The following is a 14,457-nucleotide window of genomic DNA, read 5'->3' as shown; positions in this document are numbered from 1 at the left end:
TCAGGTAATAATTTACAAAAGCATTGTTCCTGCGTACTGTGTAGTATTCCATTGTGTGAATGAACCATAATTTCTCAATCCATTCATTTGTGGTTGGACATATGTGATGTTCCCATATTCTTGCAATGGTGAATAATGCTGCTGCTATGAATATTGGTGTACACATTTTGTGGGTTTTTTTAAAGCATGACACATTTAAACAAAAAGTAATGTGCCGGGTTATATTATAGAGAATGGACAAACTTTCATTTTTAACCCACTGAGGATTTTTTCCAGCATTTTTTAGTGACTCAGTCATTCAACATGCATTTGCTCAACAGCTACTATATGTGTTGGGTTAAGCATTATATTAAAAGGGATAATAATTATAAACAACACTTACTGAGCACCAGGTGCTTTTTATTGACAATGTTTCCCACATTTAATTCTCACAAGGTGAGTATTGAATTGTCCCCATTTTACAGATGCCAAAACAGAGAATTCATGATAGCTAAGATGTGAAAAGTCAATGAGGCATGATGGTTTTAGAACCTGGGCTCTTACCCTTAATAACATATTGTTAATAGGGCAAATAAGAGGATCTTGGTCCTTAAAACATAGACAAGAAAGAGAAGTAAACAACTTACAACTGTGTATATGTTGTGAAAAGTAAGTCTGAACGAATTATCAAAGTGCTAGGGGATCTCAGAAGAGGTGGACATCAATTTTACTTGGGGACTGAGGCCATAGGACTTCATGAAAACTTTGGAACTGGACACTAAAGAGTGGGGTGGACGTTTTCCAACAGACAAGAAAGAAATTGCAAGGAGCAGGATAAACATCAACAAGGTATTGAAGCACCATGAAAATGCAATACATGCAGGTGCGCCTGATCCAGGCCATGGTCTTGACAACTACTCACTATGCATGAGAGAGCTGGACAATGACTAAGGATGATAGAAGGAGAATTGATGCCTTTGAGCTGTGGTGCCGGGGTAATGAATATGTCATCGACTGTTAGGAGAACAAACAGGTCTGTCCTGGAGAGGGTGAAACCAGGCTGCTCCTTGGAGGCAAGGATTCTGAAGCTTTGTCTGACATACTTTAGACATGTTGTAAGGAGTCCTTGGAGAGGGACATCATGCTTGGAATGGTGGAGGGACAGTGCAGGAGAGGAAGACCTTCGACGATTCTCTGCCTGGAGCAATGGGGGTCGGTGTGTCAGAGACAATGAAATTGGCTCAACATAGATCAGGGTTCAGGGCTGTTGCACATAGGGTCACTCTGAGTCGCAAGTAACTCAACAACACTTAACAACATCTACCCAAAAGCCACTGATGTGGAGTTAGTTACAACTCAGAGACCCTATAGGAAAAGGCAAAGTTTTTCAAAGGTTGTAAATCTTTATAGAGAATAGACTGCCTTACAACAACATCTTCTGCAGAGTTGTTGGTAGGTTTGAACTACTGGCCTTTTGTGTAGCAGCTGAGTCCCCCCAGGGTCCCTTCATTACCTGTGCCTGAAATAGCAGACATTTCTCCTGTGGTGTAGGATGCCTGAACTGTGTCTGAGGAGGAGAGGCCCTTTCTCCGAGGCTCAACTATGACTTTCGATCTGTGACAGGAAAGCTTAACACAAACTGTTTTCTGGATTAAGGGCATGGCCATTTGACGAGGTGTTCCCAGCACCCTACACGTAACCAGTTAGGCAAGACTGGCTGAGGAGCTTTGGTTTTGGGCAGCAAGTGCTTACTTTCCATGAGGTTAAAAAAAAAAAAAGGAGTTGTGGACTATTCTGTTTGCCTTTGTTTTTCTTTCGCTTAGAAGAAGGCTTTGCACTTGCCCACTGTTATGAAGTCACTTAAGTTTTCGAGCTTTGGAGAAGCATGTGAATTTACTATTATTATCTTACATCAATCATGTCAGTTCCTTTCACAGAAGGAAGTGCGCCTCTGTGCTTCTTCCCAGCTCCTTTCTCCTGGGGACAACGACTCCCTATCTGCTGACACATCGCAAATGACCATTAACAACCCATCCTGAGAAACTCTCTCTCCCAGTGTTAAGACAGCAAGTTAAGTACCCAGGCCAAAGCATAAAGCCAGGTATGCCCCATTAGTGGGTGTAAGGGCTGTGGGGTGAGTCTTATAAGCAGTGTATTATTATTGTCTTATTAGAAAAGACTTTAAATTACACGAGAATTTTTTTAAAAATTATTTTAAAGTCTTCCACTTAGAAATCTGAAAACTGGAGTCTCTTTACCAACACAGGTCAAAAGCATCCAAGCCTGCTGTGGATCTGCTATTGTTGATGGTTTTAGATGTCATAGAGTAGATTTTCAGAGGTTGTAAATCATATTGGAGGAGATTGCCTATCTTTTCCCCTCAGAGCAGGTGGTGGGTTCGAACCTTTGGACTGGCAGTGCAACTTCTTACCCATTAGGGCATCAGAGCGCCCTCACTCACCTAACTCATTGTCAACATGTCTGAACCAATGGGCCCATCACATGGGAGGAGATTGCCCATTTTTTCCTGCAAAACTGTTGGTGGATTTGGACCATCCAACTTTGGGTTGACAATGGAAGTTCCTACCAACTAAGCCATCAGAGTTCCCTTCGAACTCTGTGTTGCTTTTGTTATGTGCCCTCAAGTCAGAACTAACTCAAAGGTGATTTTTAGAGGCTGTAAATCTCATGTGAGATCTTTAGGGAGAAGATTGCCTATATCTCCCTCGGAGCAGCTGGTGGACCCAAACTGTGTGCCTTTGTGTTGACAGTGGAACTCCTTATCCATTAGGCCACCAGAGCTCCCTAAAGCTAAACAAAATTCACTGCTGTCCAGTCAGTTCCATACATAGCAACCTCCCTTCATATTTTTCAGATTTTTGAAATTTTGAATTGCAATGAGAGGAGACAACTTTCTTCTAAGAAGCCCCTGCAGCTTTGAATCCCTGTAGCTTTTGAATCAACCAGTTCTTGGGTTAGCAGCACAATTCATTGTGGACTTTGCCACTAAATCTCTCTGGGATCTAGAATAACTCTGAAATCTGAAATTACAGGATTATAATCCCAAAATCATTTTGGAATGCTTTCTGAGTGTTCCTCTGACTTAGGAGACTTTCCTTTAGATTAATATTGTTGTTGGTTTTTTAAACATCAAAAATATTTCATTGTTGCACATTTTTCTCTCCCCACCCCCAGCCCTCTCTGCCATATCCCTTGTTACAGATTATTCTCATACATATAATGCTTAACCATATATTCCTTTCAGACAGTTCTTTCCATAATCTGATCCAAAGCAGTTTTCATTATCTATCTACTCTTTCACATTATGTGTTGTCAAATTAGAATCGATTGACCCTCCAAAGCTGACCCTACAGCAGGTTTTTAGAGGCTATAAATCCCACAGGAGGAGATTGTCCGTCTTTCTCCTGTGGAGCTGTAGTGGATTCAAACTGCCTGCCTTTGAGTCTTTGGAAGTCTGACTCTGTCATTAAGCCATCAGAACTCCCTAGTAATCTTCAAAATTCAATTCATTTCAACCAGTTGAAAAAAGGAAGGGAGTGAGGAAGGGAAGGAAGTAATGAAGGAAGAAAGGAAGAAAAACAAAAGCAGACTGCTAGTGATGTCCATGGTGCAAAAGGCTACTAATCAGAAGTCTCCAGGGTCATGTCTTTAATGAGAACAAGGACCACGGCACCACCAGATTTTTTCACGATCAAAGTGTCAGGGGGAGACGGAGGAGAAACAAAGCAATCCCTGTGATAGATACGTGAATGGAAAACTCCTCCTCTTGTGAGGATGACCCGCCAGGTTCTCCCCATTCCTACATATCCCGAAGCTAGTCCACCGTTTCACCAGTGTAGCCTTCCTTCCAGCAGGGAAAGTTGACCTGGACCAGCCAAGCTTATGGAGAGCCCTTATCTGCATCATGCACAAAGATGATTCTTGTTGGGAGTTGCCACACGGTTGACTCATGATGACGCCATGTGTGTAGAGGAGAAGTGTTCCTCAGGATATTCAAGTGGAGTTCAAAGAACCAACACGTAGCCATTTATGCCACCCAGAGACTCATACACATGACACCAGTGTCTTTTCAATTTCAGCTTAGGCTGACAGCACATTTTTAAACTGAAATATAACACTAGTAAGTGCTAGAAAAATTAAGTGGAAAATACAATTTATCTTTGACTATTTTGACTCAGCATTGGGAAGGTGTATGCCAGAGATGTGCCCTGTCTCTATACCTTTTCAACCTGTATGCAGAACAGATTATCCAGGAAGCTGGGCTCTATGAGGAGAAGTGTGGCATCAGGATTGGTGGAAGATCTATTAACAATCTGCGTTATTCAGATGACACAACCCTGCTTGCTGAAACTGAGGAGGACCTCATGCACTTGCTGCAGAGGGTCAAGGACTACAGCTTTCAATATGGATTGAGGCTCAGGGTCAAGAAGACAAAGATTCTCACCGCTGGGCCAATTGGCAGCATCAGGATGGATGGTGAAGAGATTGAGATTGTTAACAACTTTAGTCTGCTTGGCTCCACAGTCAACACTCTTGGCACCAGTAGCCAGGAAATTAAAAAACGCATTGCAATGGGAAAGTCTGCTGTTAGGGTCCTCTCCAAAGTACTGAAGAGCAATGGTGTCACTCTGGAGACTACGGTGCATTTGATACAGGCCATGGTCTTTACAATCACTTGTTATGCATCAGAGAGTTGGACAAGCGACTAAGGAGGATAGAAGGAGAATTTATGCATTTGAGCTGTGGTGCTGGAGAAGAGTATTGAATATACCATGGACTGCCAAGAAAACAAGCAGATTCATCTTTGAGAGGATTAAACCAGGCAGCTCCCTGGAGGCAAGGATTCTGAGGCTCCGGCTAACATACTTTGGACATGTTGTAAGGAGAGACCAGTCCTTGGAGAGGGACATCATGCTTGGGAGGGTGGAGGGACAGCGCAGGAGGAGAAGGCCCTCTATGAGGTGGATTGATTCAGTGACTGGGTAACTGGGATGGGTGTATTGGAGACAGTGCGATTGGCACAGGACAGAGCAGAGTTTAGGGCTGTTGTACATAGGGTCGTTATGAGTCGCAAGCAACTCGATGGCACATAACAACAACAATAACAACAACAACAACATTCTTTAGTTCTAAAAGCCTTTCAGGTCTTTCTCTTATCCCACCCCCAAGCCCAGACAAATTTTCGACAATACTCACATGTCTGTAGAGCGCTCTGAGATCCTTGACTAGAAGGCTCTGCGTAGAAGCAAAAAGGGCCGTGTTTACTGATAATTCATAAACACCTGAAGTAATTATCTGGAAATGGGGCCATACCACATATTTACCTTGCTTTGCTCTCTTTCTTTTGTAGTATATTCCAATGAATACTACTGATAAAAGTAGAAGGCCCAATAAAATCAATGGGATCATTACCATTGATACAAATTCTAACTGGCTTGACTCCTCATAAGCAATAAGGGTAGAATTCGTATCTGCAGTGAATGTTTCTGTGGTCACTGCAGGGAAGGTTTCTATGTTCACTGCAGTAAATACATTTGAAACACTCTGTTCAACTTCTTTATCTTCTGCCCTTGGTCCATCTGCTGACAGTTCTGAGTCCTCAAAATAATCTGTAGGAACACACAGAAAATTGAGATTGCCATGGAGACAATGCCAGCATGCTCTACTGTCAGTGATTGTCAAATTTGCCCAAGGTGCATGCAGTGAGAAACTGGATCCACTGTACGTCCACTGTACGTAGCTTTGCAGTTCAGTGTGACACACAGTATTGATGTACCATAAATGGAGCTCAAGTAAAGAGTGCATTGAATATGGAATCAGAGCCCAGAGACAAAGCTCTCACAAATGCAGGCAGTTCACCCTTGACCAGACCCTTCAGGCATGCTTAAGCAATTTGCATGGGGAAGCTTAGTCATGTCAAGAGTGATTGCCTAAGCTAATTTGGAGGATATTCCAGGAAATCTCCTGTTAAAAAGATGTCAAGATGCCTTAATAAAATTTCAGAATAAGTTTAAATTCATATTTACTGAAATTTAAGCACCTGCCACATAACACATTTCAATATGCTGCAATGCATTCAGTGACCCACTTATTTTTTTTTTTATTAAAACATTCTCATTGATGGGAAGGAACCCTTTGAATCTGGGGTGAATTGTTTGATCGCTGTGTCAGAACTCACACTCTTTGCAGAACTGAATCGGCCACTGAAATAATAGGACAGAAATCCTGTGAGATTAAAAAGTAAAATAATATGTGTATCACATTTGTGAAGTCAAATGATCTGGAGGAAGTTCCTTCAGAGACCTGTACCTATATTTTCACTTAACAAGATGCATGCTTAGAGCTTTTCCTAACAAGATACAAGCAAGTTAATTATTTCCGAAGTCAGGTTGCACTGAAAGATCATCTCATGGCTCATCACAGAATAAGGAAGTATTACTTTCATACTTTGAACATGTAGCTAGGTGAAGCTATTTCTTGGAAATGGACACATCATGCTTGGAAAGATGGAGGGTCAGCGAAGGAAAGGAAGATGCTCAATGAGATGGATTGACACTGTGACTTAAGCAATGGGCTGTAGGGTGCAAGAGATGATGAGGATGACACCAGATAGGGCAGGGGTCAGGCTAGCTGTTCATAGGGTCATTATGAGTCATACTCAACCTAATGGCACCTAACAGCAACAACTATGAAAACTGTTTGAGAAACCTTTCCTTAACCTGATTTTGCAGTAGTTACTAGAGGACAAGCTGAAGGTTAATCTCTAATAGGCTGTATTTAATGTTGCCTACCATTTTAAATGGGGATAAAAAAGAAAAAAATAGTGCATGGCTATCAAGTCAGAACTAACTCATGGCTGGTCCTCCAGTGAGCTTCCACCCTGTGAAACCATAAGTAGATTCAGTTTGGGTTTGCAGAGCAACTCTCTGCAGACTGCATCATCAGATCTCCTTAATGGGCCCAAAGTATCATGTATAATACTGTATAAGGTGCATGAATCTAGAGCAAATTATGCTGAGTGGCATAATTCAGTCACAAAAGGACAATAATGTGTAAGACAATGAAAAGAAAAAGCAAAGAAAAGGTTTACACATAGATAGACTCAATCTTGGAGAGTTAACAGATGAAAAGCGAGGGAGAGGGAAATAAGAAGTAATAGAAAAGTTGGGTGAAGGGAAAGGAAGACTCTCGACCAGATGAATTGACAGAGTGACTATAGCAATGGGCTCAAGTATGTCAGAGATTGTGAGAACGCCAAAGAATAGGACAGGGTTCAGATCTACTGTTCATAGAGTTGCTATGAGTCGAACTTGACTCAACGGCGTCTAACAACAACAGATTCAGAATTAGCATGATCAACCCACATTCTCCACTGATAAGCCGTGCCACTGATGACCGCACGCATGTGGCAGGGGAAGGACGGAGCATTTCCAAGTGCAGTTGTTATTCTTACCTGCTGTTAAGTCAGCCTCCAACTCATGGAGATCTCCTCACAACAGCATTGGACCATTTTGCTAAGTTCTTTTCATTGGCTGATGCTTACAGGAGTATGTCACCAAGCCTTCCTTCCTAATCTGTCTCAGTCTGGAAATGCTGAAATGTGTTCTACATCATAGCAACATGCCATATGGTTGGGGCTGCATGTGAAATGCACTGGCTAGCCAAGTGTCCTAAACTGAAGCACAAATTAACCACTGAGCTACCACTGCCCGGTATTGTGGTGGCAGTCATCCTTAATCCTGGGGACCAGTGGTTATGAATCTTTCTCAAATACTCAGACCCATCTTAATTCTGTTGTGAACTTCTAGTACCACTGTAGCTGCTGCTACTATTTCAGGCTAATCATTATAAAGAACAACGAAGGGCCAGCCTCTGTGCTCTGACTTTTACCTGCATTATCCTTTCTTTCCTCATCATCTTTTTCCAATGGGGAAACTGGACAAGAGGTAAAACCCATCCATGATCACAGAGCTAACATGATGGAACAAAGAGGTGCTGGGATAAACGTCGGAGGACTAAAGGCAGAGTCTGCTTGTAATTTTCAATCAAGGAGGGATGTGATGGTTCCAGATGATGAAGTTTGCCCACAAAGCGGTCAACAAGAAGGGGAGCTTTATGTCCTTGTCCCTGGGCTTGCAGTGTGTGTGTGCGCTGCTGTGTATGTGAATTGAGGCACAGTTGACCCTCCAGCGGGTTTTCAGAAGCTGTAAATCGCATGGAAGGAAGGGGATTGCTCATCGTTTTCCCCTGCTGGTTTAGAACAGCCTGCCTTAGAGTCAGCTGCACAGCCCCCTCCCTACAGGCCCCCAGAGCTGCCTGTGTTTACACCAGGAGGTCGTCTTCCCACAAGAGTAAGGGGCGGGGAAAGATTCCTAGAAACCTCAACTTTGCAGGGCAAGATGCTGTTCGAAAGCTTCCGCTCAGGCTTTCACTGGGAAAAACTCCGCCCAGATAAGAGGATCTTTTCAGCACTTCGCAACAAAGTTGAAGGAAGTTTCCAGTAGAACTCTTAGAGCTCCGAGTCATCACTTGACCTGTGGCACCAGAGGATTCAAAGAGAGAAAAATAAAGAAAGTAGAAAACAAGCATAATGTGGACTTTCTGATAACTGAGAGTAAAAGTGAGACCTCTAAAAGCCTCGGTTGTATACATGTATTTTTTGGCATGAGAAACAATGCTGGTTATAGGTGGCTTTTATGACATTGCAGAGTGAAAAGTGCCAGAAGTTCTCTCTACAATACCCTCTCAAACATCTTCACATATGTTTTCAATCCTAAGCATTATTTTATTTTTCTAGTGGCTATTTGAATGAATGCAATTTAGATCAAGGACTATTTTTCACTCTTACTTTCCTTAAACCTGCAAGCTCCCACCTCCAGGGTCTCCTAAAACCTCATCCTCAAAACTCCCTCCACCAACCAACCCCATCACAGCCACAAAACCATAAATAACAATTGGCATTTGCTAAAAGCTCCATGTGTTCTGACATAAACATGCATTATCTAACTTAATCTCACCATAACTTTATCACACACATTTCACAGATGAAGAAATTGAGCCTCAAAAGGTCTTCTCCTAATTTACAATGCTGCTGTCTGTGCAGCAAACTTTATCATCATTCTGATACAGAAGATTTGGGAAGTGACATTTCCTCAAAGCCTATCAACAGATGTGCCAAACGATAGATGTAGTTTCTAGTCACAGACCTACCAGATAGTAGATGTGGGGATTTGGATAAATCAGCCCTTATTGGCTTACTGTTTTTATCTGTACAATTAAAAATTTGAACTAGGTGATCCTATTAGGAATTTCTAGAAGAGTCATAATCAACAGGATGACAATAGATTTGTTATTGAAGTATATTTTGGGGGTGCCGGGTGGCGGTGTCTATTTCTATCTCTTTGCAAGGAGTCCAGGGAGCTCAGGGGGTTGCTCTGCCAGCCCAAAGGTGACACCTCTCTGGTGGTTCAAATCCACCAGCAGCAGCTTCCTGTGAGAGAAAGGTGGGCAATCTACTCCTGTGTGATTGATAGCCTCAGAAACTCAACAGAGGATCACATATGAGTTAGTTCTGGCTCAAAAGCAATGAGTTGAGTTTGTTGACTTGAAACAGGGTTCTATTGGTACAGTGGCTAAGTTCTTGGTTGATAACGGAAAAACTGACCATTCAAACTCACCAGGCACTCTGAGAGAGAAGGGCATTCCAATCTGTAATCTGTCCAGATTATAACACTGGGAACACGACAAGGGCTGTTCTACTCTGTCCTGGAGCTCATCTCGGTGTTGGAATCTACTCCATGGCAACAGATGCTGTGACTCAGTGGTAACACTTCTTCTGTCCACACAGGAGCCTACGGCCTGAATCTGGTCCACACACCTCATGTATAGCCACCACCCAATCGTCAGGGGAGGCTTGTATACAGATAAGAGCCTCGAGACAAAAAGAGACGAGGAAGAAAGGCCCGGTGATCTACTTCAGAAAACAAGACAATGAAAAGCCTATGGATTACAACAGTCGTGCAGGATGGTGTGGAACTGGGCAGCGTTTTGTTCTGCTGTGCTTGGGGTTTGCATGGGATAACATGTCAGCTAATAACAACTGTGATTCTAAAGGATTTCTTTTGCCTTTGAGTAATTTTCTTGAAAAGGAACTATTCACATGCTATCACACTCAAGAAGGAAGTTTCACCACTACCTTTGGCCTTGTGACTTGATCCAGAGATAAATACTGTGTCTGCTGCCTTCCAGATAAACTCTATGCATATATAAGCATAAGTGCTGTTTTCTGATATTTTTTCTGTTTTACTAATTTATTTTGTTTGTTGTTGACAATAGGCACAACACACACATTAATTCAACAATTTCTTCAGGTACAGGTCTCTGACATAAGTACATTCTTTGAGTTGTACATTTTTACCCTTCTTTTCCTAATTGCTCCCCACATTAACATAGACACTCTGTTCCCTAAGCTTCCTAGCCAGTGTTTCAGGTTGCTGTTGTCAGTTTCATCCCCTATAGTCAGTTCTTTAAGAGAGTGCAATGCATTAATCAACAATAATTAATGCTTATGAATGATTGAGAAATAACAGTGGAAGTTTATAACTTTCACCTCAATGAAACAGATTTTAAAAAATAAAACAAACCACATATTTTTTTTCAAAAGGGCAATATTCAAGGCAGACATTCTTAGTGAAGCTAAACTGTTGTTCAATTTATGAAAGACACAAGAGACATCTTTAGGTAAAATTTGATTGAAAGACAAACAAAACTAACAACAGCAAAATTTCTATACTATCTTGCTCCTCACAGATATTTGATCTTGAAGACTACTGGTATTCTGAGCCTGTATAGAGAAGTTGTCTTATTTGAAGGTACAGTCATGCATTCTTACTGATGGAGATTCAGTTCACTTTGTTTCTGTTGCCAGCAATTATTTTTCTTTTATTTTTTAAATTATTATTAATTTCAATGAATATTTACAGAGAGTTTGGATTTCCATTCATTTATTGTTGCACTTTTCTTCCCGCCCACCTTCCCAGTACGCTCTTCTCTTGTGCAATTCTAATTCTATAATAAGTATCTTTGTGAATCTCCCCATCCCCCCACCTCCCATTTACACGTATACCATATATTCCACAGTGTATCTTGAAAGTGGAAAGAGTGGAAAAAGAGTGCAGGGTGCAGGAAGTGGGAGGGAAGCCCCAGACCACTCCTAATATCTGAAGATCAAATGTTCTCCAAGACAACCTCAGTCCTGTCCTCTCACACAAGAATATGCAGAAGCAGAGACTGTGGGTCAATGGCTGCTCTTGACCCGATGGACAGTGGACACCTTAAAAGCACTATCAGCCTCAGATGCCTCTGTGGTGTCAGGCTTTTCTACGAAACATTTTCTATGGCCTATGAGAGTGATAAGGAGGCTTGGAGGTGTAGTGGCTCACATAGTCATTCATTGTTGCCAGGTTGTTGTCATTCTTGTCAGGTGCTGTCGAGTTGAGCATGACTTATAGAGACCCTATGAACAAAAGATCTGAACCTTGTTCTATCTTGTGCCATACTCACACTTCCTGACATACAAGAGCCCATTGCAATAGTCACCATGTCAAGCCACTTAGTTGAGGGTCTTCCTCTCCTTCACCGACTCTCCACTCTTCCCAGAATCATGTCCCTCTCCGAGGAATAGCCCCTCCTAGCAACATGCCCAAAGTATGTGAGGTGAAGCCTCATTATTCTTGCCTCCTAAGAGCACTCTGGCTGAACCCTCTCCAAGAAAACATATCTGTTCATTCTCTTGGCCATCCATGGGATGTTCAGGGCTCTTCTCCAACACCACAGCTCAAAGGGATCAATTCTTTTTCTGTCATCCTCACTCATTGTCAAAGTCTTAAGTGCATAGCTAATAATCAGAAACACTATGGCCTGAATCAGACACACCATAGTCCTCAAAGTGACATCACTACTCCTCAGTAATTTGGAAAGGTCCCTAACTGTAGAATTTTCCAATGCAATGCATTTCCTTATTTCCTGACTGCTGGTACCAAGGGTGTTGTTAAATCTTCTCTCCATCCATCATCAATACAGTGGTAAGAATCTTTTTTTTTCTTTTCTTGATATTGAGACAGAATCCATACTGGAAGCTGCATTCCTTGATCTTCTGCAAGAAATGTTTCAAGTCCTTCTTACTTTCAGAAAGTAAGGTTGTGCCATCTGCTTAACAAAGGTCATTGATGAGTCTCCCTCCAATCCTGATACTACACTCCTCTTCATAGAGCCCAACTTCTCAGATAATTTGCTCAGCATACAGACAGAACGGGTATGGAGATAAAATACAACTCTGATGCAGTCCCTTCCCAATTCCAAAGCATGCAGTGCTCCCCTGCTCCATTCACACAACAGTCTTCTGAGCTAGGTGCTCTTGGATTCCCATTCTTCTAAATGTCAGCCACAACTTGTCATGATCCATACAGTCAAATGCTTTGTTGACTTAGTGGACTGCCAATTAAAAGGTTAGCAGTTTGAATCCATCAGCTGTTTTGTGGGGATAAAAATAATCTGCTTCTGTTAAGATCCACTTCCTAAATCACATGACTCTGGAAACTCTATGAACTTTGAGATACACTAATAGGTATAGAAACACTGCAGGTCTTCATTCATAGGGTCGCTATGAGTTGTACGTGACTCAACAGCAATCAACAACAAAAACCTGTTAAAACTGACAGTCTTAGAAACCCCATGGAGGGTTGCTGTGAGGCCAAATCTACTCAGAGGCAGTGGCTGGTTTGGGGTTTATAAAGGTCGATGCTCATTTCCTGTAGGATGCATCCTATGCTTCTTGGATTAAAGTGATTCTTCCAACCTCAGACGTCAAGATCTATGAAAGGACCTAGAATTTTCTTTGGGCAAATGAATGAGTCTACAGCATATTCATTGCAGGACTGAAGGAGCATCCTTTGTACTGTGCGTCGGGACTCTGTAGATTCTTCTTTGGTGCCTGGAAGAAGTCTGGATTTTGATTCTTTCAGAAGAGCTGGACTTGAGACTATAGCCCTGTCCTCATTAGCGTGAGGCCTTAGAAGATCTCAACTTCTCAACCCTCAGTTTTCAAAAATTTGAGGCCTTCTGCTCTGCCTGAATTGGTATGTAGAACAAGTGAAACAACAAAAGTGGAGATGCTTTACATAAGATCCCGCGCACATCTCAGGGGTTCTTTTATTTGCCACTTGCTTTTTGTACTATCCACTCTCCTTCTCATTTATGGATCACCCAATCAAAGAAGAGGTGCAACCAAATAAAAATGTCCACCACGACTGGAACAGCACGTCAACAGAGAACTGCCAGATGTGCAGGCTGGGTTTAGAAGAGGCAGTGGCACTCAGGATATTATAGTTAATGTCAGATAGATCTTGACTGAAAGCAGAGAGTACCAGAGGACTGTCTATCTCTGTTTCATTGACTATTCAAAGGCATTTGACTGTGTGGATCACAACAAACTGTGGCTAACTCTGAGAAGAATGGGAATCCCAGAACACTTGACTGTGTTCATGTTAAGCCTCTATTAGGACCAGTCATCAGAACAGACTAAGGAAACACTGCATGGTTCAAAATTGGGAAGGGTGTATGCCAGGGATGTGTCCTATCACCATACCTTTTCAATCTATATGCAGAACAGATCATCCAGGAGGTTGGGCTTTGTGAGGAGGTTGGGCTTTGTCAGGACTGAAGGAAGACTCAACAAAGACTTGTATTATGCAGATGCCACAACCTTGCTTGCTGAAACTGAGGGGACCTGAACCACTTGCTGCAGAAGGTCAAGGACTACAGCCTTCAATATAGATTGAAGCTCAATATCAAGAAAACAAAAAATTCTTTGCTAAATTAGCAGCATGATAATAAACAGTGAAGAAATTGAGGGTGTGAACAGCTTTAGTTTGCTTGGTTCCACAATCAACACTCTTGGTACTGGCAGCCAGGAAAGTAAAAGATGAATTGCATTGGGAAAGTCTGCTTGCGACATCTCCAGAGTACTGAAGAGTACTGAGATCAGTCTGGAGACTAAGGTGCACCTAATACAGGCCATGGTCTTTGCAATTACACACTATGCATCAGAGAGCTGGACAATGACTAGGGATGACAGAAGGAGAATTTATGCTTTTAAGCTGTGCTGCTGGAGAAGAAACTGAACAGAAGAGCTGAACAGAAGATTCCAAAAGGCTGCTCGGAATGACAAAGCAAAATACTACAATGAAATCTGAGAGGAGCTAGAGTCAGAAAATCAAAAGGGCCGAACTCGCTCAGCATTTCTTAAGCTCAAGGAACTGAAGAACAGATTCAAACCTAGACTTGCTGTAATCAAGGATACTTTGGGCAGAATATTAAATGATCCAGGAAGTATTAAAAGAAGATGGAAGGAATATACTGAGTCATTATATAGAAAGGAATTGGCAGATACAGAGGAAT

General features: G+C 42.1%; 1 protein-coding gene across 1 annotated transcript in view; it reads right to left on the bottom strand.

Moving 5' to 3' along the window:
- Positions 1–14,457, bottom strand: part of TMEM154 (transmembrane protein 154) — a 57,265-nt gene that overhangs the window by 15,325 nt on the left and 27,483 nt on the right. The window contains exons 2-3 of the mRNA XM_006884500.1: positions 5,325–5,609; positions 5,197–5,235 (exon numbers count right to left, since the gene is read on the bottom strand). Of these exons, the coding sequence (XP_006884562.1) occupies positions 5,197–5,235; positions 5,325–5,609 (324 nt within the window). The remainder of the gene's footprint in view (positions 1–5,196; positions 5,236–5,324; positions 5,610–14,457) is intronic.

Source organism: Elephantulus edwardii, unplaced genomic scaffold (genome assembly GCF_000299155.1).
Source record: "Elephantulus edwardii isolate Elephantulus edwardi_28Jun2011 unplaced genomic scaffold, EleEdw1.0 scaffold00034, whole genome shotgun sequence".
Classification (NCBI taxonomy): domain Eukaryota; kingdom Metazoa; phylum Chordata; class Mammalia; order Macroscelidea; family Macroscelididae; genus Elephantulus; species Elephantulus edwardii.
The sequence above is the reverse complement of the archived record's forward strand: the minus strand, read 5'-3'. Positions and strand labels throughout refer to the sequence as shown.